This window comes from Amphiprion ocellaris, chromosome 14 (genome assembly GCF_022539595.1).
Source record: "Amphiprion ocellaris isolate individual 3 ecotype Okinawa chromosome 14, ASM2253959v1, whole genome shotgun sequence".
Lineage (NCBI taxonomy): Eukaryota > Metazoa > Chordata > Actinopteri > Pomacentridae > Amphiprion > Amphiprion ocellaris.
The window spans coordinates 21,157,137-21,184,938 of NC_072779.1; the positions used below are offsets into that span (position 1 = coordinate 21,157,137).

The window sequence follows — 27,802 nt, forward strand, 5'->3', positions numbered from 1 at the left end:
AAAAACTATGCTAAAACTATGATTAAAACATATTTAAAAAAAAAGATTTAACATGGTAATAAAATATGTTGTGTCCAGGGGATGGAGGGAGTTTATTGAAGTCTTCTTGGGCTCACATGGGAAATCATTTAAAATATAAACTTGATATTCAGTCTAAGGAAACTGCAGAGCGACAGAAGAACCAACAATATCTCCTGTTTTCTCCTTTAATGAGTCGACTCTTCTTGTGCTTTCAGACCAAAGAACTACAGACTCTTCACAACCTGCTCAAACTCTTGGTACAGGACCTCACCACACGGGTCAAGAAGGTTTCCGTCTCATTTCTACTCTGAAGCTCACCTTCTCCTGCTCAAACTGCTGACAAATGTTTCTGCTGCTCTAAAGTCTGGTCTCCAGAACTTCCTAAAAACTCTCAAAGTCTCTTCTGCTGCAGGTTGCTTTGTAGAACTGTTGCAGAAAACCTCACTAAACCACATGGAGGGGCCTCAAGATAGTCGTCCAAATGAAACCGTACAAAAACCAAACTAGCACAACCCAAACGCTAAAGTCTCCTGCAGCCTACCAGAGAACCTCTGAGAACAGAGAATCAGGACAGGAACTCTTACCTTCTGGACAACCAACGTTGGTTCTCAAACAAGAATACAGAATGTGTCTGACCAAAAACCTCTGAAGACTCACTACAGCCAAGATAAAGACACAACTCAGCTGCACCAAATCCACTAATCACTGCACACATTAGCACCATGTGCTAACTGTGGCTAAAGAACCACATTTACCAAGACAACTATCCAGTACAAAGCCCTAAAACACACCAAGAAACACATTAAAGACGATTTTACTGCTGGAAGCTGCAAGCCAACGCCTAAAGAACAAACTAAAGCAACTGGAGCCAAACCCGGTTCAGTGGTGAAGAGAAGCAGAGGAAATGTTTGTCTGCAGCTAAATAAAGCAGGAAGACACTGAGCTGCTCAGGTGTTCCTGATAACACCAAGCAGCCACCTGGACAGCCAATAGGAACACAGCTTACTGGAAGTCCAGAGGGCTGGGTTAGTGAAGGAAATTTAGTTTAAAGTTGAAGCAGAAAGTTAACAAAGAAAGTTGAAAACCACCTTCTGATACCTGAAATCTCTGAGTTTTCACACAAAGAACACCTGAACATGTCAAACTGGTTCCATAGTAGAACCATCATTGTAAAAACGTCATAGTATGGTGTGTTGCTCAAAAAACATTACGACCCGGCTGTCTAGGGTCGCCGAGGAGCAACACAAAAACAGGACAAACGCTGGTTTCCAGGGGGTTAGGCGGCTATTTATTTGAAAGAGTAAGTTTACAACAACACAACATGTGAGCAGAAAAATCACAAAGTCTGTCTTTAGTTCAGCTGAAAATATTAGTTTTTGTCTTTTTTATTGACCAAACTTTTCAGGAAGTAGATGAAGAATAATTAAAGCTCTCATGTAGAAGTCCAACTTATTTTGGATCCTTGTGGAGAGTTTAATCTTAGAGTTTGTAAAGCTGTTGAGTTTTTAGAGTCACATGGATTGTTTTGACATTTAATAACCGAGTCCTGAAATAAAATTACAGTTGTGGATTTCTGTCATTTAGTCTGGACTAAACAAATAACAGCAGCATAAATCTCAAACGTCATTATGAGGAGTCTGGATTGAGGTTTCTCACTTGATAATGATCAAAACATGAAATTTAGGTTGGTTTAAAGGAATATTCCACCTTAAATCTTTGAATGTTGACCTAAAAGGTTGGTTTCAGGAAGTATTCCACCTACAAGGTCCTCAAACATCCACCTTAAAGGAACATTCCACCAAAAATCCTTGGACATGCACCTAAAATGTTGGTTTAACCGAGTATTCCATCCAAAATCCTCAAAGAGACCTGAGGGGCTGGTTAAAAGGAATATTCCACCTAAAACCCCAAATATAGACCCGAAAGGGTGGTTTAGAAAAAATCCTTCAATGTAGACCAAAAAAGTTAGTATGGAGGAATATTCCACCTGAAATGTAGACCTGAGAAGTTGGTTCGGAAGAATATACCATCCTAAACATCCTTAAATGTAGACTAAAAGACGGTTTGGAAGAAAATTCCACCTAAAATCCTCCAATGTAGACCTAAAAGGTGAGTTTAATGGTATATTCCACCTAAAATTCACTACTGTAGACCTTGGAGGTTGGTCTGATGGTATATTCCACCCAACATCCTTGAACATAAACTTAAAAAGTTCGTTCAAAGGAATATTCCACCTAAAATCCTTCAATGTAGACCAAAAAATCTTGGTGTAAAGGAGTATTCCACCTTAAATGTAGACCTAAAGGATGGTTTGGAGTAATATTCTACTCTAAAATCTTCCAATGTAGACCTAAAAGGTTGATCTGATGGTATATTCTACCCAACATCCTGGAACATTTACCTAAAAGGTTGGTTTAATGGTATATTCCCAGAAGAACCCTTGAACATCGGGCTTAATGGTATATTCCACCCAAAATACTTGTACATATACCAAGAAGTCAGTGTAAAGGAAATGTAGACCTAAAAGGATTGTTTAAAGGAATATTTAAACGATTATTTTCATTATTTAATAATCTGTTATCAGTCAGAACCCTGGCAAACTTATTTTCATCAGTTTTTTTAGTGGAAGTCACAAATAAAGGAGCTCTTGGTTTTTCCCGGCGTTACTGAGTCAAAAGCTGCTGTTTCAACACAGACACGTTCACATGCATCCACAAACCTCTCAGCACTCAAACACCCACAGACAGGAGGCCGGCTGGACCGAGGCTCGGCGGCGTCCTCAGACCCACGAGTCGGGGAGTCGCTGAACTTGTTGGTCCGGTTTGAAGGCCTCCGTGTGGTCCAGTAGAAGTCCACGTAGTCGGTGTTGGCTTTGAACCGCAGCGACTGGCCGCCATCAGGTGGACCGGCTCGTCCTCGTAGGACTCCTCCTGTAGCCTTGAGGGGACCACAGGAACATTCAGTAGCTGTTGGAGTTCTTCCTGTCAGGCTCGTGGTAGAACGGCTCTGAAGAATCTTGTACTTGTCTTATCTGGAACAATCTAACAGCCTAAACTGTTAACAGCGGTGTAAAGAAGCAAACACACAGGCATAGATTAGGACTCAAACTAGATTTATTTTAGAAAACAAATCAACTTAGAGGCATTTGTTCACACATGTGGCTGAATAGGAGGCCGTCCAATCAGATTTGAGGTCTTCACTCTGTAGGTTGTTTGTTCGGTGAGACTCTTGGACCTCCATCAGCTGACGTGGATGTTTGATGGTCTTCTTCTCTAGTGCCAGATGATTCATCCATGAATTCAGCAGCTACAGACTGAAATGAAGCTCATGCTGCCGTTATTGAATTCCTGTTCCAGATCAAATGTTCAGAGCTCACCTTGAATGCAGCCGTCTGCTGTCTGATAGTTTTTCTCATTGTAGTCTTCAATAAAGTCTTTTTCCTCATGTCAGGATGTGGTGAGACTCTTTCTCAGTCTCTGCAGACGTCCCTCATTGTGCATCTCCAGAGAAGAAACAGAAAAACTGGTCACTGCTTCAGCATCACAAACGCTCTCCAGCATTGAGAGTGTTTTAGGAATTAATTCATTGTGTTGTGAACTTTGAAGGAGCAGAAACTTTACAGCTGCCAAAGATATGAGCTCCAATTCTGGATGTTTTAGGAAATGAAGTTCATCAAATGAACACTTGATTTTTGCTGATAACGCTCATTAAATTACTGAAGAAATCCAACATAAAAACCTGTAAACTCTCAGGCAGCTTTTGTTAAAGTTTGTCTATAATTCTATCATCATGTTCTGGAACCAGGACTCTGCAGAAGTTCCTTCAATCAGATACTTGTGTGTTTCTATTTAAGGCCTCAGGTTTGAACGTACAGCAGAGGATTAGAAAGGAGTGATTTTAATATTTAAATCAGTCCAGTAAATGTTTGGCTTGAAAATTATTAAAATTTTGATTTAGATAGATTTGTGTCAAATAATATTGTAGAGTCTCACTTAAATATATCCAAATGAGTTCAGTGTATTTACATTTTATAGAATATTTGATTTCTTAATCTCAATACTGTAGGGTCTGACCCTAAATATTATAATAATGATGTCAATTTAAATAATATTTTAGTGCAGAGTCATAAACTTTAATCAGCTAAACTTACATAATAAATATCACTGTACAATCTTAACCTGAACATTCATATTATTGAGGTAAATTTACATAAATCATGATATTCTAGAGTCTTAACTGGAATATTTCTAACATTAATCTTTTTGTATTGTGCTGATAAACAACAATAACCCGACTTTCAGATAATATTTGTTGTCTGTGATTGTGAGACTAAATTCCTCCACATTCTGGAACTGGACTGCATTTCCCAAAATGGAAACATGGACAGAATTTAACACTCATGTATCCATGGCAACGCTAACGTTTCTGCTTCTTACCAAAGTTCACAACACAAGTAAAGATTTTAATGTAAAACTTCAGGGATGACTGCTGACCATAAGTATTCTGATCAATACTTCATGATCAATATCAGGACAGATGTTACAACTCCAGCTGTTGCATTAGACTGCAGTTATTCACAGAGAAATTAAAACATCACATTCCTCATAAAAACTAGATGGGACTTTTATTAAATAAAGTGTTGGTGAATAAACAGTGTAAAAAGTGCAAAGCAGCTCCATTAAATCAGGAGATGTGAGACTTCCACAGCATGGATCACCATCTGCTGTGTTGATTCATAGCTGAATGTCAGAATGAACTGAGATAGAAAAGCTGCTTTGAGCTGCAACATTACGGTCTGACAATCCAACACCATCACAGTTTTCATCTGGTTGTTTTGCTTCAACATGCTGTGAAGTTCAGTTTTTACCTGAATCAATACAGAGATTCTATTTCCAACCAAGACTGGAATAAAAATTAGAATGTTATGAGGTTATTAATGCAACTAAATCCTTTCAGATGGAAGGATTTACTTCTAAGTTCTAATTCAAGTTTCAGTTGGAGCACATTGCATTCACAAAGAAAAACAGCGATACCTTCATAGCAACATTTAATAAACCTAAAGCTTCCCTGTTGGCTCATTGGTGGAGTTTGTTACTGAGCATCTGAACCTTAAATCCAGTGAGACGACCATCTTCAGTCGAGGCCAGTCAGAGAACTTCAAGACCTTCCATCAGCTGGACCAGATGTGGCATCATCTCCCTCTGAACATCTGGATGACAGGAGAAAAGACAGAAATCAAACACAGATCACAGAAATACAATTTATTCACTTTCATCATTTTATAAAAGTAGCATGAACTTTATTAAAACTTGACAATATCAGTAATGAAAGTAAATGTTTTTATCTCGTGTTGAAGCTAAATTTAAAGTCAATTTTAATGACAGTTTATCCTGAGAGGAGTGAGAATGGAGCTTTTCTTTCCTTTTTAGAATATTCCCTCAAAATATTCTGTTTATTATTGGCTTTAGAAGCATTTTTCTTTACTTTTTTATTTTTAGATACCTCAGACTGATACACTTTGCTGGTTTGCAGATAATTTCATGTACAATGACAATAAAGATCTTCTATTATAACATATTTTGCTAAAACAAGAACTGCAAACCTTCTCAACCATCTCTCAGGCTGCAAAATTCCAACTGCGACAAAGAATTATCTGATGTAGTTATTATTATAATCTTTACTGAACCAGCCCTGGAATTAATAAAAATCTGTATATGGATATGATTTTCTCTGATGGGACCACTATGGAAGCTGTAGTAATTATTAACTATCCTTTGAAGGGAAAGATTAGGTCTTCTTCAGGTGGATAAAAAAAATGCTCTCCCTTAAAAAAAAAAAAACTGCATACAATAAAGTAAATCTCTTCTGCACTGCACACATACTACACTTTTGTATAACTCTGGATGTCAGAGTAAAGGCAGACAGATCCACCGATCAGCCACAACATTCTGACCACTGACAGCTGAAGAGAACAACATCCATCATCTTGTTCTAATGCAACGTTCTGCTGGGAAACCTTGACATTCATGTGGATGTTTGACATGTACCACCACCTAAACACTGCAGGACAAACAACCCCCTAGTCTCCATGGCAACAGCAGTCCTTGATGCCAGCTGCCTCCCTCAGCAGGACAAATTAAAACTGCTCAGGAGTGGTCCGAGGAACACGACAGAGCTAAGCTGTTCACCTGGGTTCCACACTCCCCACATCCAGATCTGATTGAGCATCTGTGGGATGGTCCAGGATCAGCCTGGTCTAGGTAGGACCCACCCTGCAACCCACAGGATCCACAGAATCCACAGGACATCCCCAGAGGTTCTGATGAACCACTGGGTCAGAGGAGTTTTAGCAGCATAAAGGGACCAACACAGTATTAGTCAGGTGGTCAGAATGTTAGACTGTTATATTGTCATGCTGATTATATGATCAGTAAATGTTACCATCAATTATAACGTCCACATTGATCAGAAAAAAAAACTATCAGTTCATTCAGAAACTGTGGGGTTAAACCTAAAAACACAGACCTCAACAGCAGTTTGTTTCAAAGCAGAACACCAGCTGGTTTTCACTAAAGAAGCTTTAAGAGCAACAATTAAATGACAGCTTTGTTCTCATTAAGTTCAGAGTCAGCCAAAATAATGTACACACATCAGGTAAAGAAAAACTTTTATAAATACTTCATTTGTATAAGTACTTCTATACATATAGATACCTCTTTCTAAGTTTGATCAAAGTACGATAACTCTGTGTCCTGTTGTACGATGTTTTCCCAACAGATGGCGCTACCCTCATGAATGGAGCATCAACAAGTGACGTCTACAACACAACAGAAATGTCTGGAAGCCAGTGGCCACCACTTTGAGCACCTCTTGTAATTGTAGAGGCCAAAGATAACTTTTATTAATCTCGTGATGTCTGAATAAATTTGGTATTGAAATATTTATGCAAGTTTTTCTTTTCCTGATGTGTGTAAACATTATTTTGGCTGACTCTGTATAATGGGTTTCTGACAGGTCACCAGGCAACATCTTTTTATAATAATGACAAACATACCTGCATTCTACAGGAGTGATTTTCCTCATGTGCAGGTAAAGATGTGTGAGGAGCTTAGAGATGACAGGAGCAGGAGTCATCCTCACTAATTCAGCTTCCACCTAGAAACAGAAAGACCACAAACAAACACACTGATATACTCTCAAACGTTCAACCTCACAGCCTCAAAATATCTGTTTAGGAAGTGTTGTGTTTCTAAATTCTGCTGAAAGCATTGACAGACATTCTCTTACAAGGTTGTGTAAAAAGCAGCCTGTCCTCTGAGCTACTGAGAAATTTTCCTGAACAAAGTTTCTACGTGTAAATCAGCTCAACAAAAACTAAAGCCTCAGTCAGACATAATAGGTATCGCAAATTATAAAGAACTTTCTTTGTTAACTCAGACTTTCTGCTTTCTGCTCACATAAAAAGGGGAGTTTAACTCGTCAGGTGACTGAAAATGAACGGCTTGTACAGTTCTAGATCCAAAAGTAGGATGTTTCAACTCATGATTTACTACAAATACATGCAGTAATAAATAAATACAATGGCTGGTTGTTAGTTTATTCACTATTAATGTCATTTTATATACTGGATTGAACTTGAGCAGTGGAAGAGAAAAGGAATTTAATGAAATTATGGAGATTCAGAGAAGGAATGTTGCGCAATGTTAAGTTAAGCGCGGTTTAATTCAAACCAGCTGAATGTTAAACTTCAGTGCAGCTGAACGGGTTTCAGTTAACCTTAAAGTAAAATAACTTTTTTACAAGCCAAAATACACAGCAGAGAAATACAGGTTGAGAAAGTCATTCTAATAATGAGGACAGCTGCGAAAGCAACTAACACAGGTGTTCAGCGGTAAGTTAGCCACCTGTGTTAATTAGCCCGCTAGCTAACTTAGCCGCTTAGCTAGCTAACGCGTCCGGACCAACTGCTCAAACACGACAAAACACAACTCTTCACAAGTCGCTGACTTAACGTACAACAAAATAACGCTACAGGTTAGAAGTATTTATCTTCTTACCGTGTTTTACTCCAAAAACAAGATCAACAGCAGCCAGAGATGCTACCAGACGTGCCCACCATAGACATACAGAGACTAGACAGCTAGCGCGCTGTCTTCTATATGGTCTGACCAATCACTGCTCTCTGGCTCCGCCCTCTGAGAATCTTGTTGTCGTTTGGCTCCACGCTTGCTGATGACCAATTCCGGTACCTGTAATCAGTAAATTGTAAAGGGATTTTAAATTTGACCGGTCGCTTCTGTTTTACTGGCACAGCTTAGCGAAAACTTAGGTGATCCTAAGTTTTGGGTCGTGACCCCCACTTTGGGAACCCCTGCTCTAGACTAAAGCATACTAAGGTTTACACCAAATTTTTAATGAATTCCTCATCAGTGCATGTTGTAATGTCATCAGCAAACAGAGAACAACTTCCTTTTTCTTCTAGTAAGTTCAGTCTGCACACGTTCCACCAGGCATAAATGATCCAAGACAGGACTGTCAATTCAAAAGTTTATTTGAAAAAAGTTCTTTAGTTTGTTTTTACACCATCTACAATTATTTTACATTCCATTCTGAATATATTTCAGGCAGCATTTGCGTAATTTCATCAGTAATACAGACTGCTTCTCTACAAAACGTCATACCACAATCTCAAATTTTACAACTTGTATATACTGGAATGCCATCAAACATTAAAGAATGATTTTTGCTATAATTCAAAATTTCTTCAGATTTAGCCTAAACACAATCCACCGGTTTTGCACTGGTCTGTTTATGCAAATCAGATATCACTGCCGCTAATTTCACAAGAACAGTGTCAACAACAGAGGAGAGAAGTCTCTGCATTGCAGCTGCTAAACATCACAGCTCCACGTTCAGAAAACAGGTGAGAGGTGAAGGACAGACAAAAAAGGAAAATGAATAAAGCGACACTGAGAGGGAAATAGTCCTGCACATGCTCACCATGTTTGGCTCAACATACAGCTGGAGGCACCTTTCTCAACTATGAACATAATCAAACCTGAATATGGTTCCAGACTGACCAATGAGCTCCAAATGTGTTTGAGAACAACCCTGACACCATTCAGACCACAATTCAAAATACACAATTCAAAAAATACTGGCAGGGCAAACTGCAGTTCAGTTCTCCCATTAAGCAGCAGGGATATAAGGGGAGTGACAAGACAGGAAAAAAAATGTAAAAGTGTGCAATTGTTTACATTTTTTGAGATTTGGGTATTGTTAAAGATGTATACAAGCTGGTTTGGGTTGTTTAGTCATTATTTTTTCAAGTTCTGCACTTAATTTTAAGATGTACAGTTACATCAAAAGTTATTTGTTAATAAATGTTGTCAAAATGTTTTTGAACCGTACTGAATTTATTTGATTTGATGGTCAGTTATTGATTACATGCACACGCTGATAAAACTTCTAGGTCACATCATCATATATCGCACTAATTGAAGGCAGACTTTATGATGTTCCGGACCTTTGCTTTAATACATTTTCTCTGACTGGATCTCTTTGAATTTTAGTTGAATACGGCTGTTTTAAGCCATTCAGAAGTCGACTTGCTGGTGTGTTTTGGATCGTTGTCCTGCTGCAGAACCCAAGTGCGCTTCAGCTTGAGGTCACATATTCTCCTTCAGGATTTTCTGGTGGAGAACAGAATTCATGGTTCTGAAGCAGCCCCAGACCATCACACTACCGCCACCATGTTTGACTGTTGGCATGATGTTCTTTTTCTGAAATGCTGTGACTTTCTACTTCAGATGTAACGAGACACACAATTTCCAAAAAGGTCAGTCCATAGAATATTCCCTTCAAAGTCTTGGGGATCATTCAGATGATTGCACAAGTAAAACGAGCCTTTATGTTCTTTTTGGTCAGCAGTGGTTTTTGTCCATGGATGCCATTTTTGCCCAGTCTTTTCCTTATTGTTGAGTCATGAACACTGACCAGAAACCAGTTCTAATACCCCTTAAGCAGTTTCCACTGACAGGACTGGTTCTTTAGGTATATGATCTCTGGAACCCTGAGGTCTGTTTTTGAGACCGACATCAGTGCACTGCAGGCTAAATGTGGAAATACTCAGCCATGGTGTTGGCTTTTAATTATACTCGGGGAGGTTTCAGCATATAAAAAAATCCCATACTGACAAGGGAAAAAAATATTTTCTCTAAATTATTTTCTAAAAATTCTAGATTCTTTGAGATCTTTAACAAAACATTCTTTAAAAATGTGTCCCTTCTGTGTGCAACAAAATCTTTTTCTCTAGAAAGTTACTACTTTGGGAGAAATAATGTTGTAAAATACTACAAATGTCTGTATACTCTAAAGATAGTGTGGTCTGGTTAAAAATAAAGGTATCTCTATCTACTGATATATTTAAAAGTGCTGTGAATAACTCAAGAACATCGAAAAAAAACTTTAAGGTGATTGCATAATTTAAAAGGTACAGAAGAAATGTTTCCATTTTTTAAAATGTGCTTTAATTAATGTAGGGCTTGTAAATAGATGTTCTAACATTTGAAAAAAAAAAAAGTAAAGGTAATTAGCACATTTAATGCTTCACTAATTAACTTCCAGCAAAAGTAATATTCACAGCACTGTTTACCAAAAAGAATTAACAACTTGATGTTGATAAAGACTGAATGCTGCCTAAAGAGGACATTTTCACTTCTGCTATCCAATAACGCTGATCAGCAGTTCCTTCACCACTTCTGCAGGAGCACAAAACTACAGCTGCTTCTCTTGGTAAAAGCTGGCAAACCATTGTATCTTTATTTCTATGAATGGACCTGAAGAAATGATGATACAAAACATCTCTGATGATGTGAACACAGGTTAAAGCAGTACTCACATTATAGTTAGCGTTCACTTTATTTAGAAACCAAAAACTTGGGGGTGGTGTTCAGATCTAGTGTTGTGAACATACAAAACAAACAACTGATTGAAAAAGTTTGTAAAATTAAAATAAATCATTAAAAAAAGTATAATTTAAGTAACATTTTCTAAAGCACATTAATCTTAGTTTTTGTCAATACTGTTTTAATGGTGCGTGACAACAGAACTGCAGTATACTCAATGCAAAGACACAAAACGTTACAAATATTCTGAGGAGAGTATTTAGTTGGCATGGTGTGTGGTTGAGAAACACAGCTTCAGTGTGTAAGGGTAAGGCCCACCTAGAAGACACAGGAAAGAAAAACAAGGACGTTTTAAAATGTTCAATACAGAGTAAAAACTGCATGACTATCTTTTAAAAATATGTTGGTCTGTTCATGTAACAAGTTAAAGACTTACTAGGGTTTTTCATCTGATAATGGTTCATCAAAGCCAGAGCTTCCATGGCATCATTTATGGATTCCCACTCAAGCAGACCAGATGAACTCCGCTCACCTGTTGGGTCACACAAGATGATGGTTCACCATAAGAAATAATTCTTAAGCTTGTGCTAAGGGACTAAAAGTAGCTAGCGCCTTCAGAAAAGGAGCTATGTTTGATTTACTGTCATATGGATTACTTTGAAATAGGAGTGGGGATCACAGAGTAATTCATGATACAATATTGTCATGACATTTTGTTCACAATAACCATGGTGTCAAGATTCTGCCAAACTCGATTACAATTTGAGACAACCATTTATGATACATCACAATGTCTGAACCTCTCTCAAGGCTGTTTTTAGGAAAGAAAAAGTACCCGCTGCAGGGTTGGGGGTTGATGCTGATTGATTAAACTCAGAGGAGACAAATGCTTGAATTGATGAATGATTGGCTGAATTCAATAAGAGTCTTTTTTTTACCATCCTACAGCCTAGTCTTATCCTTTCTAACACCGCCATCAACAAAGTAAAATTATTCATATTGTCTAACATAACAAAGCTCTACTGCTGGATTTACTATGTGGTCATAGAACTGAAGTTAGATGCCGTAGCTACTATTTGTCCTCGTTTTGGCGCACTTTCAAGGCTAAAAGAGCCAATTACAGAGTCGCCACAAGTTCCAGCAGTAGCAAGGCATCTAGCATGTGAGCATTATCATTATTCAATTTTAATAATGTGTCAATTCAATTCAGTCGCTCCCTGATTTGCTTTCCCCCCACTGTCCACCATTTCTCCCCTGAGAGTTTCATCTTCTTCACCCACCATTTAGTTCTTTTCACTTTGTTCTGGTCAATGTGATAAGCACCACTTTGAGGGCACAGCAGTCTGTTTAGATTAACATATTAGCCAGCATATTGATAAAGTATAACAAGAGGTCCCAGTCCCACTATGAAGAGCTGTGTGTTCAACATGAAACTGTAAGTATTCTTAGGTGTACGGTCAAAAAGTTCCTCTTGTGTAAACACTGTACACCACACCAAACGATTTAGCCTTCGCCTTTCTATAGTCCCACACAAATCTGTTTAGCTTCTATTTCCTTTACTTTCCCCCAATCTAGAATAACATTAATAACAATAATAATTATAATAATTAATAATATTAATAGGCAAATGACTGCACACATAAACAGAAGCAGTTACTAGTCGTGATCAGGCTGTAACACATTACTCACTCTTTCCAGTGAAAAGCTTCACACTTGTGGGGCTCTTAATTCCGAGTTCTTCACAGACCTGGAAGGAGAGACCAGCTGCAGTGAAGCTGATGTGGTGATTTGGGGAAAATCTTTACCTTGTAAATGCTGGCTCTTCTTGTTACCTGGTTGAAGATCTCTGCAGAAATATCGGGCTGTGCGTTAAAGAAGTGTAGGACGTTGCTGGGGTGCTGGATTCGGTTTTTAGCCGCCTGCTCCGGGGAGGTGAAGCGGTTGTTGCGGGACCCGTGGAAATCTTTGAAGCTGCTAGTGTTGTCCTCTAACTGGTAGCATTGCCCTGGCACAATAGCCTGCTGCTTCGACACACTGCAAGAAAAGAGGCCAGGTGTCTTACATCTGTATACTTAGCTCTGGGTTTTGTATCTTTCTCTAACAGTCGATGATACATTTTTAGAACTGCTATTACCAAACATTGAGTTTCTGTCCGAAAAGGAAGTTGTTGTTGAGGTGAGTGATGGCCCTGTCCACAGAGTAGCAGTCCCCCATTTCTACCATTGCTGCTCCAGGCTTACTCTTCATAAACTTGACCTAAAGAAAGAAAAAAAGACCTGACTGCACACAAACTGGATGATTGATGACAGCAGCACCTTAAAGCTTCATACATCAGACATCAAAATCAATAAAGTGAATCCATGACATTTGAATTCATGATAACTTGACAAAGTCATCAGGTTATGGTGTCTAACAGCAGAACAAATATTACTCATTCATAAGGGTAAAATTAACAACAACAAAATAAATAGTTCAGGGAGGTTAAATCGCAATGAAAAATTATCCAGTGTACAAATAATGTGGCGAACAAAAATTGGTTAGAATCTGCTTGGAGTGCCAAGGGCTAATGTTCTTTGCCTAACATCAGTTCACTCACCCTCTCCACGTTGCCGTAGAGGCAAAAGATGTTGAAAACCTTATCAGCATTGATCTTCAAGGGTTCCAGGCCATACACCATTAGAACTGGGGAGTCGGCATGAGGACCATACTCAGGTGGTGGTGGTCCATATCCAGGACCATAACGTTGGCTACCACGGCCACGGCCACCCATACCCGGCCCCATGCGATGGGGAGGAGGGGGGCCGTAGCTGTCATCATTGTAGCCATGATAACCTCCTTGCGGGCCACCTGCAGTAGAGGAGAAATAAACCTTGTTACAGACAGTTATTGAAATGGAATCCATTCCTCTATACATCACACCAATTTATTTAAGGGATGTTTACCATAATCAGGGGGGTGGTCTCCCAGAAGAGCCGGCTGCCTCTGGCGTTTGTTGGGATTGGCATTGGGATCTAAAATGGTAAATAAAAGCAGTAGCACGTCACAACAGCTTCCTCACCACAGGTATCACACAAGGACCTTACATGGGTTACTACATGCTAAGGGAGTTCGTGATTGACATGCAACAGAGGGGCCTGACATCTTGTTAAAAAGTGTTTAAAAGTCTGCAGGCTTTATTTTTGCTAATGTAATAACAGGTGACATAATGGAGATTTTTTTTTTTTTTAAGCAGTGATTTTGAAAGATAGCTTTCAAGCATTTTTTAAAAGACCTCCCATATCTGCCATCCTAGTACAAACACACACACACCTTGTGAATTGTTCCAATTGCCTTCACCATCAGCATCTGTGCAGGTACACATATACACAAGTCAAATCCAAATTAATAATGACAAAGTAATTTGGCAACACTGCATCAACACATTTCTTTACATCCTAGGCAATCATACAGACTAGAGACATTCAAGTAGATGATCAGAGAGTTAAATATGCATCAGTGCCAAGAGCAGCACCAGTCCTTTTATTGAAAACTATGAAAACTATACAGTTATTACAAATGAGGACACGACACAGGTAAAACACAGGAGTGAAAAGACATCAAGCATTGGGACTAATTACATTGTGGAGGGGACAATTAAACCAGAATTAAAGACTGATTCAACGTCATCATAAAGAACCACGTACTGATGTAAATAATGACTCATTTTTTGCTAGAAAGAAGCTTTCCTTTGAGCTCCATTCAGCAAAATACTGCAAATTCTCTTCATCAAACACCACAAGTTTGTGTGCGCCACATCATGAAGCTTAACAGATCAACAATCTACTCTTAGCATCTGTAAAAACCACATTGATGGCTTTCATTGTGAACGAAATGCTCATAATCTGTTGTAAACAATAATTTGTACTGACAGTTAAAATAAAGCTATAGTTTAATGTGACCTGAAGGAAGTGAAGTCTTTCTGCTTCATGAGTCAGATCTGTCCACCTACATCGATTTTACAAAGGCATCAATAAGCACGAGGTCAATGAATGAAAAAAAAAAACAGCTGTTCTCTCAATACGTTTCATATGATGTACTTTAAACTTTTCAAAATCCAAGCATCTCAAACTGTTTTTGGAGGATGCAGTGATGCAATAATCAAGGTTTCCAAATAACGGTGCGTTGGGGACAGACTTGCACCAACACACTATTAGCTGTCTTGCACAGCTACAGTGGCCTGTTAGCAACTTTTTTTTTTTTTTTTTTTTTTTTTAAAGCATCACCCAAAATTTCTAATCTCTCAGGTGAAACAGACTAATTTTGGGATTAAAGTTAGCCACTGGCATCTTTTTTCACATCTGTAAACATGACTTGGATTGACTATTAAATCCTATCTTAACTAACCAAAATGTTTATGATACATATGGACATTCAAAGATTACCTGTTCAACACTAGGTGAGCAGAAATAGGTTGTAAATCTAACATAGTTCCATTATATTAGTAGTGCAAACAAAAAAACCCGTGGTTATGCCATTATTATATGCCATCACCATGTGTGAGAACTTAACAAGCAGTGCTACACCCAAATAAAAGCCAGCTCGAAAACCAAAGTCCTGATTTTTTAAAATAACAAGTCGGACAATACACATTAACTGCAGCTACTGTGTAGTTGGAAGTCAAGAATTTTCAACTGCCGATATCCCATGCAGTCCCTTGGATACTAAGGTGCTCAGCAACCCAACAAAAGGCAGTACAATGAGACGGCCAGAAATGTATCAATTTCTTTTACAAGAAGAAAGTTGTCAAGAGAATTAGATGACAGCTTGTCAAGCTTATTTAAATCTCACGAATTTAAAACAACAGTAACGTTGTTTTAGTTTCACAGTAAGGTTGAAGTTTTAACCATCAAGTCAGATTATTTATTCATTTCAGTACTTACAGCACCACACATGGAGCATGGGACACAGTGGGCAGGTAGGGGGCAGTCTTCAGCAAGGACGCTACCCGCCAACCTCTGACTCCAGCCTCAACTCATTCTCCCTCTTCAGTCTTTTCCTTCTTCTTTCTTTCCTTGCATCCCCACCACCAGAGAGAAAAGTGCATCCACACGTCCATGCTTGGTTTTGACTTGCTGCCGGTCTGTTTTGAAAGTTGCTATTAGAGGCTCATTTCCAGCTTACCGTGCTCTGACCACAAAGCAGGACATTTGCACCGTTTGAGAGTGGGCTGTCAGTCCACAGACACACTGAGCCAAACCTGCATCACACGGGAGGCGTTAAAGGCATCACTATGGGCCAGTGCAAAAAGGGAAAATGAAACAACGCAGAAACAACACAAGAACAGCACAGAGAGAAGGGGGGAATGGGGAGGAAGGTACAGGGGAAAACAGAACACCAGAGTCCATAAATGTAGAAAGTTTTGGGAAAGGATCTGTAATCTGTTTGCCTCTGTGCTTGTATGCTTGATAGGTGTCTGATGCTTGTGTCTTCATAGGCCCCCCCGGTGATATTTCTTCTCATGTAAAAATGGACGCTCGCATGATGCTTGCTTATTTGGTTTAATAGCTCCCAGCCACTTGCAAAATGAAAAGGCATCTAGTGCTTGAAAATAAGACATCTGGAATATCTGCGTGACGATGTGCTGTCATGGCGACTCAGCTGTGTGTTGCCTTGGAAATTCAGCTCGTTGTGTTGTCATGTTGTGTTCGGCACAGGAAGGTAGAGACGAGGAGTATTAGCATCTGAGAGAGAATGGCCTCTTTTTGTTTACTGCCCCAGTATGTGGTGTCATCTGTTCCCTGGTCGGGCTGAGTGTGTCTGAAAACTCCTCTGTTGCTCCCTGTGGTTGTGTTATGGCAGGCACATCCCAAGAGCTAGGAGGTGTGGCCTCAATGACCACACACCTGACTCCCGCCCTCATCAATGTGTTGTGTCAAATTGGTGACTCCTCAGGGCTCTGCAGATGAGATGTGCTGTACTGGTAAAGAGGTGGTGGTAGATGCTTATCAATCTATCGTCAGTCTGTGGTGGATATGCGAGGTGTCTGTTCGCGTGGCCTTGGAGTATTTCTGTCCCTCAAACTGAAATGGTGGCTACTGTCCACCACCAACAATAAAATGGATTCCCATGTGAGGTGGTGGCGATAGGGGTGATGATGAAGTTGGAATAAGGAAGTACTGAGTTGAGGTTGTGTTCCGGTATTTGATGCCCCACTGTGTCCGATGTATGCCACCGAGCAGATTTACATTAGTTGTGGCTGTGGTTGCTGTTAAACTGTAGCTGTAGAAGCCGCTGTGTCTGCTTAGAAGTTGAGATAAGCTTGTATGAGTTTGCACAGTGAGGACACAAGGAGTACCTCTCAGTTGGAAGGCAGCACAAACTATAGAAAATGAAGAAATCTCTGAAGAGGACATGGTGACAAACATTTGTATGAAACTTGCAATGTACATGTTATGGTCATGGTTGTGTATAAGAAAAATACCTGCAACTGTGTCTGCTACACTCCCGTTAAGCCTGTGTCTGACCAGGGTTAAAATACCAGAAAAAGCAGTAATGTCCTTTCTAAAAAGGCCCTAGTTTGAGAGAGAAGCGAATGTTCTTGTTCAAGCTACCCTGAAATCTGATTATCCAGCAGTTCGCCTACTTGCATTTAGTAATATCCTGCATTTTGTTCAGAAGTCGCAGAGAAAAATCTCTTTCTTGGAGGTTTCATGAATGTTATGACATTGATGTTTAAGCATACTTTTTCAACATTCCAAAAAACTGATATCCATAATTATGCTGAATATTGTAATTGCTACTTTTAAAAATCTGCTGCACCTTATCTAGTCTTGCACAAGTTGATCGGTGAGTCTCAAAACAATACAAATTTATTGATACAACAAATATTAACTGAAAGTTTAACAATGTGGATGATACAATAAAGTATATTAGTATTGCATGTTTTACAATAAATGTCCCATGAAATGCCACATCTTCTTGGGTCACAGACCCCATGTCAAAGATGGGACAGAACATATGAAAACCGCAGTTAACCCATCGTTAGAATGAAGTCACACTCCTTTCTTTGGTGTCGACTGTCACATATTCACCAACTCATTAAGTCCTTGAGATGTATGCTAACTATCCATCCAAACATAAAATGTGATCATTAAGTGACAGAACACACAATGCCGGCAGTTAGTATCTCTGCTAGCTGTAATGTTACCACACTATGACAACCAATGACCAAATTGGGTGCCAGCTGCTGTACCGACGGTGTGTATTCTGCTGATTGTACCGTTACCTACCATCAAACCAAGATGCTCCTACAGTTAAGTCACATGTATTGTACAGCACATCAAAACCTAGCAAACATTTGACATCTCAGAAATCATGTCATGGGACCCTTAACCAAAGGTGTGTCTAGTGGTCTAAACAAAGCAACTCAGCTGAGTAGTGCAATGTCCAATTTAAGCTAGGATAAAATCTCCAGTATGTTTGAAAGACAGCTGGGGGTTTGATATTTTCTGATATTTTTACTGGATTACAGTAAGCAGGGATGTGAGATTGTGCCGCTGTGACATGCTCTACAGGGGATGTGAACCTAAGTGAAGAATGATGCACCTGCCTATGCTACTGTGATGGGTGCACTGGGCTTTTCACATGCATGAGCCTGTAATTGAGGTTGGCTGCCCTCGAGGTTGCTCCTCGTGCCCTTACTTTGCGCCTGCTGTGTTGCGAGAAAATGCAGAAAGACTGTGAGGGCATCACAGGAATACTGCCTCTGGACACTGAGTTCAGCTACACGGTAAACAAAAGCATTCATCTGTGATCAAAGGCAATACACCTGGAGGCAGAGAACCCTGGCCATCCCATACAGTGGCATGAGAGGAAAAGAGGAAGAAAAAGGGAGAAAGAAGGGTTGGGGACTGCATGTTACCTTGGCCACTCAGGTTAGGGTTTGTGTAGTCCCATGTGTCCTGGTCGTTCTTGAAGACATTAAGGCGCGCAGGCTGCGGAAAGGATTGCGTTACAATAATGAAAACTAATTTGCTAAAACTTACACATGACAATACTTTAGTCAAGTACAAACGTTGATCAGACACTTCCATACACTCACCTTGGCATATTCGATCTTTAGAGTGCAGCAGCCCGAATAGATGTCTGCTCCGTTCAGAGAAGCTTTTGCCCTCTGAGCACTTTGGACTGAATCAAACGTGGCAGCAATGAGTTAAGGTAAGTTCTGATTATCTGAAGATGTTTGAGTTCTCCAATATAATTAAACATCACCATGCTATACAGCCACCATTTATTCAAATGGAAAACAAAGCGACGAATAAAAAGGCAATTACTGAAAAGGATATTCGACCATGGCCTGGACACCGTTCTTTCTGAAGATTACAATCCTCTGCACAGGGCCACAGTTGTTACAAATTGTGTAGAGCACATCCTGTAGAAGTAGAAAGGAAGATTTATATAGTACTGTAATAAATCCAGTATACTCCTTGATGGCTGTATTGGCAGTAGCACCTGTAATCAAACAGTAATCTTGTAGCACTCAGTGAACATTCAAATGATGTATTCCCATCACTATTCATGTTTAATAATTGCTTGTATCTAACAACGAAGCTCAAAACGTATTGTTCAGTCATCTAATTAATGATTCTCTCTGAATATGTAATCCAGTAATGCAACCAGTTCAAGACATCACTAAATAAAAACTATAATGAAATGTTGGCAGTGCATGCAAGTTACCGTGGTGATTGGATAGATGGGGTTTATGATTGTGAGCAGCAGCACATTGTTGACGCTCCGGGTGTCATCTGAGTCTCCTGGCCGGGAGATCTTTTGACTAGTGGAGTAATTGATGAAGGCAGGGTGGCCTGCAATGTAAACCTGATTCTCTGCTGCATATGTAACAGCATTACAGGAGCCATTCATGTCCTCGTACTCCACCAGTGCCTGGCGTTTCTTGGGCATCATAACCACATAACTGCAAATGAATCATTCAAGAAGTATATTATTACTAAACCGTATTTCATTAATAAAAACATGAGTCAAAAATGATTTTAAATCACTGATAACTTGGATGAACTCGCAACTTGAAAGTGTCATCAAGAATTCACATTAAAATCTGCAGTTCTACACAGTTTTTAGCCAACTGTGTAGTTTTTCGGGTTCATATATGGTTTAACTTCAGGACACTCATCAATAACCCCATAAAAAACAACATACAGCTGTTTCTAGCAGACAAGCACAGATGTGCCCAGTGTATAACACCACAGATACAAATTCGCCAGATAAATCATGCAAGTAACCCTAAGCAAACAAGCAAGTGAATACTTGACTAAAGCAGAGCTCCTTTTCTGCTAGCGGTGTTAAGATATGTTAACTGTACTAGTAGTCATGGCCATAACAGGCTGCTTAGACAAACTGTGTATGACTACATAGTATGAGTACCTTTGTTCAATATTATGAAAACCTGAAGCATGAAAATCACACAAATGACGAATATAATGAATGAAAACAGTGAACATGTTACAGATACGTGATCTTTGGTGCCTTGGTATTACCTGATCGCCCCAAACTCCTGCAGGGCCTCCACCAGGTCAGCCTCCATGATACCGTCCACCAAGCCCCTGATATGCACCACCGGGGAGGGCAGCGGTTTATGAGGATCATCGTAGCTCTCCTGAACAGGAAACACACAACATAATGCTTGCAGGTTCATAAAAACACCTCTAGTAAAAAGAATCAACACACCGTCAGAGATGAGTAGCTAAACAACAGGCCAAAGTCAACGAGTCTTCTAACAAACCAGTCACTACGTTGGAGATAATCGCTGCGTTTGCAACGAACGTTATTACAAACGTTAAACACCGACCGAAGACACAACGGTTTCTCTGTGCAATTTAGCATAATTTACAATTTGCTAAAATACGTACCTTATCCGTACTCAAAATGAAGTTATCTGCTATTAAATTACAAAACTCCATTCTCGTCGTGCAGGCTAACCTGAACAACCCAGTGGTTTGCTTCGGTTTGCTAGCGCTAGTTAGCTAGTTCATTTTGGCTAGCTGTAAGATAAGCACTGCTTTATTTCAAATTAAATTCCTACTTGCACAAGACAAACGTAGACCATTTTATTACAATAAAACGCCGTGTGCCAATGCAACAATAAAACACCTACCGTTGTCATTCCTCCGTCTTCAGTTTTCTGTCTTTTCGTTGCTCTGCCACCTTCTCCGTAGTATCGGCCCGCAGCAGCAGCCATGTTGTCCTGTCCCCTGTGTCGGCCTACTGCTGCATTCTAGTTCCGCGGGAAAAATGGGACGCTGATGGTGCTTTTACAGCTGGCAGCAACGACTGTGTTTTCCTTTATCCACAGTTACGCCTTTGAAGCTATACACGCAGAGGCACACGTTTCTGTTAAAATTAAATTACATTTTTAGGACAGGACGAAGATTCAAATAATCATACAGTTTTTGCACTTGAATGCATCTCTTTCAATGTTAAGCACACTTTGTAAGCACATAGTGACACTTTCAATGTAGATAAATTTATCTTGATTATAATCCTGATATCGAGACAAACAACCGCAAAGATTTATTTTGAGCAGGGACCTCAAAACGAGTTTTTCCCATAATGAATACTGAATGCAGCATCAGTGTCAAAACGCTGCATAGGCTCCTATTGGTGACTTTAACCTGTCCATCATGAATATCGCCCAGTCTTCCAGTAGAGGAGGCGGGATTCAACCGTGGGCAACAGCGTTTGAAACGGTTTGACCACAAAGTAGTGGGTTGATCAAGCAGAAACACGCTTAGCATGTGTAAACTTGTCATTTATATATTTTTAAAAACTATACAAGCACAAAGTAGACGTATAACTCTGTTAATGTAGCTGCCAAATAGGCCCTCTCTGAATTATGCCCAGGGAAAGCTACCTGTCATTTCTACAAATGACGCTATCCCAGTGGTATTTTGAACATAGATGTTAATTAGGTGATTGCACCTTGTATTAATCGTTTTACATATAAAAATGCACTAACGTTATGGCAAACTAGTTACAACAGACTGGGCGTCTTGTAGGTATGTAATCTCTGTAATGTAAATTTACCACTGGATATTTTTGCATTTGGGAGATTATTATCATCAGTTATTGTATCAGTACTGACCATAATCAACAGGTAGGTTTTGGTTATCTAATGTGAAACCCTGTAACCATGCGTCCCTATCCACCCATGTAACTGACAAGATAATCAGATAATCAGCATATGATCCTGCCTAAATGCTGTAAACATTGGTCTGGCAACTCATGCAGTGATTTTAGATGCTTTACCTGCATGACAGGTGTTGTTGCCTTACTGTGGTCACCTGCCACAAAATTGTGGGTTTCTTGTTTTTCACTCTTGCTTTTTCAACAATAACATACTTCTTCTGAAAGTACCAAATTGTGTTTTTACAGTCTTCAAGGCAATCTTCACAAACCTACAATATATCTTCTTTTTTTACACCTAATTGAGGAGCGCAACATGCACAAATAACATGTCTTATCCTGGCTGCACTGAGAGGAAGTGAATGTACTTAAACCAGTATGGGTGATGGATCCAGTGGAGACACATTCAGTTAAAATTTCAATGTAATTATAACAACTTACAATAAATTACAATATGCTTTTGTCCATATCAGCTCAAATACATTACATTAGAAAGATATCAAATTACACCATTGATAAATAAACAGATAAGACCTCAGGGGTGAATGAAACATCACTTTCAAACAGTCACACTAAATGGCAGACTCCAGGTGCTTATCAGAAATTCATTGTCTGTGTGATTCTGTCTATCTGAAATTTCAATATTGGGTCCATGTAGTGCATTTAAAATTATTATCATCAATACTTATAGCGTGATCAAATTCAATAGGTGCAGTGTAATACATTAAACAATGCCATGTGTCACATAACTCAACAGGGATACACAGTTTAGCAGGGAGAGATACAGCAGCTTATCTCTCAAACTGTAGACTGTAACCAAACTGTGCTCAACTGTTTTATACCATGGCCACAAAAAAACAAAACACTTGCTTCTGAATAGCTGGTAAGGTTCCATTCGAAGTGACTTTGGCTCATGATTACTGACAAAAAACATTCCAAAACAAATGGATGACAGTTTGAACTTAGACTCTGTTTTTGCCTGGGATAGGTGGCCATGGTATGAGTTTGAGGATAAACTCAGAGGTTTCCTGACAGACAGAAACAACAGACTGCTATAACACTGATTGTTATCTTCATACATCAGAGCAGCTAATTGTATATTATCACTTACATTGCTCACCTGTGTAAAATCAGCTCTCACAGATTTTCTTATTTAACCTCTAGGTTAAGCAGTTCAATGTGACCCAGTCTTTGTAAGTGTGAGGAAAAACAAGACCAAACTTGAAATCCAGGTTATGAGCCATCAGGTATCAAGCCAGTATCAAGCAAAATCCAGTGAGTTCACAGAGTATATGCTGAAAATTTGTTCTGCTTTATCAAAAACAGCTGCATTTCCTCTCATTTGCGTATGTGAAAATTGTCACAATTAATTCTACTATCTGGAATAGTCCTGCAGTGGATGTGACATACAGCTTTGCATGTGTGAGTCTGTAGAGTGTATCTTTATGAACAATGGCAGGAGTCATCAACTGATGACAATGATTCTCAGCGGTAGTTTTATTGTGACTGTACAGTCCAGGTGAATGTCCTGGTGACGTGTGTGTTTGTTAGTGTGCAGTCATGGCTCTTCCCAGCAGAGCTCTCTCAGAAGCCTTGTATATGGCAATAGGCCTCCAAGCTGGAGAAGAGGATGTAGAGAAACCACAGTCCAAAGAAAAGCAGTGCAGTGAGGATTTTGGGGATCCGTGGGCCTCCTAGTTCACCACCTATGGACGGCCTTCGGCGTAGCATCAACACTCCAAAACTGAAGAAGGCAAAAATGGTGAACAGTGTGACAGAGAAGGCCAGCGAGCCGGGTTCCACACGGAAGACCTTTCCTTTCACTTCCCAATATACAGCAGCCACAGACCAGGCTACCCCAATGCCCAAAAACACATTAACCGCGTTGCTTCCTGTGACATTTCCCACAGATGCATCCGCGTATTGATCCTGCGTGGCAGCCACTTTGCTGGCAAAGGTGTCTGGAAAAAGAGTACAGTGACGTTATTCAGTAGCTGAGCTTCCTCTGGTGTTTAGCTGCCTGGTTAACTGTTCTGTAATACAATAATTGATCAAGAACATCAAGTCTAGTGTGTTTGCCTCCTAGTTGGAGACACAACTGTTTCAGTTGTTTAAACCAAAAAATAAGTAAATAATAAATCACTAACCAGGAACTGAGGTCCCCAGTGCGACAAAGACAACTGCAGTGACACTGTCTCTCAGGCCTACAGTGCAGCCAAAATGGGAAGCAAGGTCTCCGATAACGGCTGTTAAAACACCAATGACACCGATTGATACTACGAAGCATGCCCAGCCATTCCAGTACTCAGTGGGCGGGATAAAGGCAAAAAGAATCTTCCAGAAAATGCACAATATGTGCAAGAAATAGTCGAAACAGTTAGGCATTCTCTGCTCCTGTCCCTCCTCCTCATCTCCATCACCTGTTGAAAGAAGACACAATAAAGATAAATAAAACAGAGCAACAATAGATATGCTATTATGCACAAATAATGCAATAACAAGCTGTGAACTGGTGCAGTCTCATGTTCATTTTTACAACAGTAAAAGTTTATACAGTTGTCATGAAACTTGTTAATCTGATATCTTAAATGAAGTAACTGCAAAACATAATCAACCTTATTAATAATAACAATAATAATAATAATAATAATTTAGTAAGCAAAAAACATCAATCTATAACTTTTCCAAATGCAGTAGTCAGTTACTTAGTTTTCATTAGTTCTAACTAAATCAACAATTATCCACAGACTAACTTCAGTTTCAGAAAATCTGATGTGAGGCTAATTGTACTTCTCTGGAACAACGACCTCTCCTCCGCTTTACCTCGACACAAAAGTAAAGACTACTTTTAAGAGAAAAGCTTTTGAAGTATTACACACAGAGAACAAACATATAATAGCCACTGACCTGCACTGACTGTGACTGCTTCAATGAACTGCTCTCTCCACGAGTGTGTGCCAACCACTACAGCCAGATTTGTGTCTTTGATGAGTTTGTCCACAGTGCTCTGTTAAAGCAAATGAAATAGGTCAGCAATGAGGCAGGAATAATTGCTTACATCAATGTGCACACAACAGATGGGTCACAGTTCACTCTTTCTCAGGACTTCATGTTTTCAAATTTGACTCATAGGACAGCTCTTACAGACTGGGCCAGTGCAGTAGAACAAATACAACTTATAGAGCAAATATTAACATCACAGATATTCGCTGTATACCTACAAACCCACAGACGTCTTTGCTGCACTGCAGAATTTGAATGAATTCATAATGAACTGACGGAAATACTGCTCACACAGTTCACACTGTTACATACATTGCCTAAGTGTATCTAAAATAAAGATGAATGTATTGGATGCAGAAAGTGGAAAATGGCTGGGTGCAAATATACAATATATTTGTTATCAGAAGACTGAGAGTTAAATGAGAGAGGTCTTATAATTTCCATCACACATGGCATGCTAGTAGAAACTGTACCTGGTCTAGCAATCCATTGGGAGTCTAATGTAAGAAAGGGCACAACGTGGTTAATGAACTAAAACACACTTTTCCACACTTAAAAAACACAAAATTATGTATGCTTCACTACAATGTGGTGCTTACATTTGTTCATTTTACGTAAGGTATTTTACCTCTTCCTCCAAATGAGGCTTTAAGTTGCATACATTCAGTGACGATACTGAAAAAGCTCTGGTTCATATTTGTTTGCTGAACATAGCCTAAAATATATGTGTGTGTCCCTTTCATTCAGGGATCTGTTTGTCAGAGCAGACTACCAGTTTACTGCTAATGCGGTGCTTTAGATCAGTCACTCACACACCTTAAACTCACAGGACTCCTCAACGATGACTTCAAGCCTGCTGTGCTCTCCTAGAATGGGTTTGCCCATCTCGGAGATCCTTCTGGCCTCTTCTTCCTCAGGGGTGGGGTTGCCTATTGAGAGCACAGACATTTAATCAGCATGTCTGTGATTTAACATGGCATTTATAAAACACACACAAACACACACACACCCTTAAACTCAGTCAAGGCTACAGGCCCAAGCCTAAAGCAGAAAAGTAAGAATTAAAACATTACACACTAGCACATATATTCAGAGTACAGCATGTTTTAAAGGTGCTGTTTGTAGCATTTAGAGAGAATCCTGCTTTCAATACTAAGTGTTGGAGTGGCAATGAGGACTTTTTTTTTGCAGTGTATTATCTTAGGCAGCTTTTTATCATCGAGTTAACTTTGATCTTGTTCATCCATAGCTCTAAGCATGCAGCTGGCAGAAATTTCTGAAGATGGTACACACTGTGGGAGAAAGCACTGCCTAAGGATTTCTGTTCAGGAAAAACTCCATAATTCCAACATGGGATAGGGGTGTGATCACTCAGCAGTGTAAAGCAGCTAGATGTCAGTCAAAGTAAGAAAGCTTTAGTTGACAGGAGAAGCAGAATCGTTAAAAGATATATGTTCACATTATTTGTTGCAATTCTTGAGGATGTTTCCTGCGAGACATTAAACTAAGTAAGTACATCCAAGCCATAGAGGACTGAACTACTCCAACCACCAGTGATCTCTTGAGTCCTGAGGTGCCAGGGCAGCAGCACCCATGCAGAGGCCTTGCTACCACATCACTGTTGACCCGATCTATGCATCATCCTCAGAGGTGCTACTGATCCACATGTACATCCCAACCGTAATGACAATTATCATTAAAAAAAATTATAAAAGTAAGAGTAAAAACTGATCTTGTTTACAGGTGAAGGTGCCTAGAAACAGCTTTATGAGTATCCCTTTTACAATAGCGGTCTATAGGGAAAATGTTTAATGCATCGCAAGAAATTTTCTCGAAGTACAATACCACATGCGACTACTAAAATAAACTAGCTGTTACACTGGGCGACAGCACCATATCCAATTTTCCTAATAGATCCATGTCCCAGCCTCAGTGGGCATAAAGTTCACACCCCAGTGCTGACTATTGGTCCTGCCCAGAGATGTAGTTACCCCTAGCCTTGTCCTCATGAAATTTTTCTTTAGGCACGATATTGGTCCATGTGACCTGTGCAAGCAGCTGGCTGGGTAACGGCAGGCCCCACCCTCAGCCAGCACAATTACGTAAAGCTTGTTTTAGACATGGGGTATGCAACACTGAAGCTTCATCAGTCTACTAAAATGACAACATTCTGTCATTCAGATATAGATCACTGCAGTTCAGACTTGTATTGTGCTGAAAGTCAAATGGAAATTTTACCTTCTTTTACATAAAAGTGAGCAAGGTGTTCATTTAGACATGAAGCTAACACAATCAAATGCAGTCACATTAATAGAATGGAGTACATGTCAGAAAGGGGCTTAAGTGCTAATATACTGATGTGTATTACAGTTCAAAACAAGAAAAGCACTGAGAGAGCACAGTACTCCACCGAGGCTGCTCAGTCATTGTATGATTTCCGACAGATGGAAATCTTTACCGCAGCGGTGGATTTGTAGTAGGATCGCAATCATGTGATCGTCAGCAGCCAGCTGACGTAGCGTTCATTTGTTGTCATAGTTACAGTGACGCCATGCCACTATCTCGCAATGATACAGAAATCCTTAACAAATCCATGGATCCAAAATATGAGCCATATCACTGCCAAATCTAATCACTTGGTCCTGTCATTTCTGACCTTCCCTGAAAATTTCATCAAAATCCATTAATCCGTA

The 27,802-nt window shown here is 39.6% G+C and overlaps 2 protein-coding genes and 1 long non-coding RNA gene across 11 annotated transcripts in view; all 3 read right to left on the reverse strand.

Moving 5' to 3' along the window:
* Positions 1-873: 873 nt before the first annotated feature.
* Positions 874-8,178, reverse strand: LOC129350435 (uncharacterized). 3 transcript variants are annotated; one of them, XR_008603828.1, is made up of 4 exons: positions 8,079-8,178; positions 7,076-7,176; positions 3,177-5,230; positions 874-3,075 (listed from the first exon to the last, which is right to left on the reverse strand). It is a non-coding gene; the product is annotated as an uncharacterized LOC129350435 (long non-coding RNA). The 3 variants fall into 3 exon arrangements; XR_008603826.1 differs by lacking the exon at positions 874-3,075 and having other exon boundaries at positions 3,117-3,334; positions 3,398-5,230; XR_008603827.1 differs by lacking the exon at positions 874-3,075 and having other exon boundaries at positions 3,117-5,230.
* A 376-nt stretch (positions 8,179-8,554) lies between these two features.
* hnrnpl (heterogeneous nuclear ribonucleoprotein L) lies at positions 8,555-21,238 on the reverse strand. 2 transcript variants are annotated; one of them, XM_023283217.3, is made up of 14 exons: positions 21,079-21,238; positions 20,462-20,580; positions 19,644-19,881; positions 19,253-19,338; positions 19,009-19,105; positions 18,829-18,901; positions 14,238-14,273; positions 13,871-13,939; positions 13,525-13,775; positions 13,063-13,184; positions 12,761-12,962; positions 12,618-12,675; positions 11,365-11,460; positions 8,555-11,246 (listed from the first exon to the last, which is right to left on the reverse strand). In XM_023283217.3, exons 1-14 carry the CDS (start codon positions 21,160-21,162, stop codon positions 11,188-11,190), a joined length of 1,590 nt encoding a protein of 529 aa, XP_023138985.1. In that variant the 5' UTR covers positions 21,163-21,238; the 3' UTR covers positions 8,555-11,187. The 2 variants fall into 2 exon arrangements, with proteins under 2 accessions (XP_023138985.1, XP_054873348.1); XM_055017373.1 differs by lacking the exon at positions 14,238-14,273.
* Positions 21,239-22,511: 1,273 nt separating this feature from the next.
* Positions 22,512-27,802, reverse strand: part of slc8a2a (solute carrier family 8 member 2a) — a 28,365-nt gene continuing 23,074 nt past the window's right edge. For 4 of the 6 annotated variants that reach the window (XM_055016917.1, XM_055016919.1, XM_035954266.2 and 1 more), the window contains 5 exons: positions 25,926-26,038; positions 25,583-25,606; positions 25,014-25,113; positions 24,254-24,526; positions 22,512-24,067 (listed from right to left, as the gene is read on the reverse strand). In XM_055016917.1, coding sequence (XP_054872892.1) covers positions 23,691-24,067; positions 24,254-24,526; positions 25,014-25,113; positions 25,583-25,606; positions 25,926-26,038 — 887 coding nt within the window. In that variant the 3' untranslated portion in view covers positions 22,512-23,690. The remainder of the gene's footprint in view (positions 24,068-24,253; positions 24,527-25,013; positions 25,114-25,582; positions 25,607-25,925; positions 26,039-27,802) is intronic. The other 2 variants (XM_055016920.1, XM_055016921.1) reach the window with 1 other exon arrangement.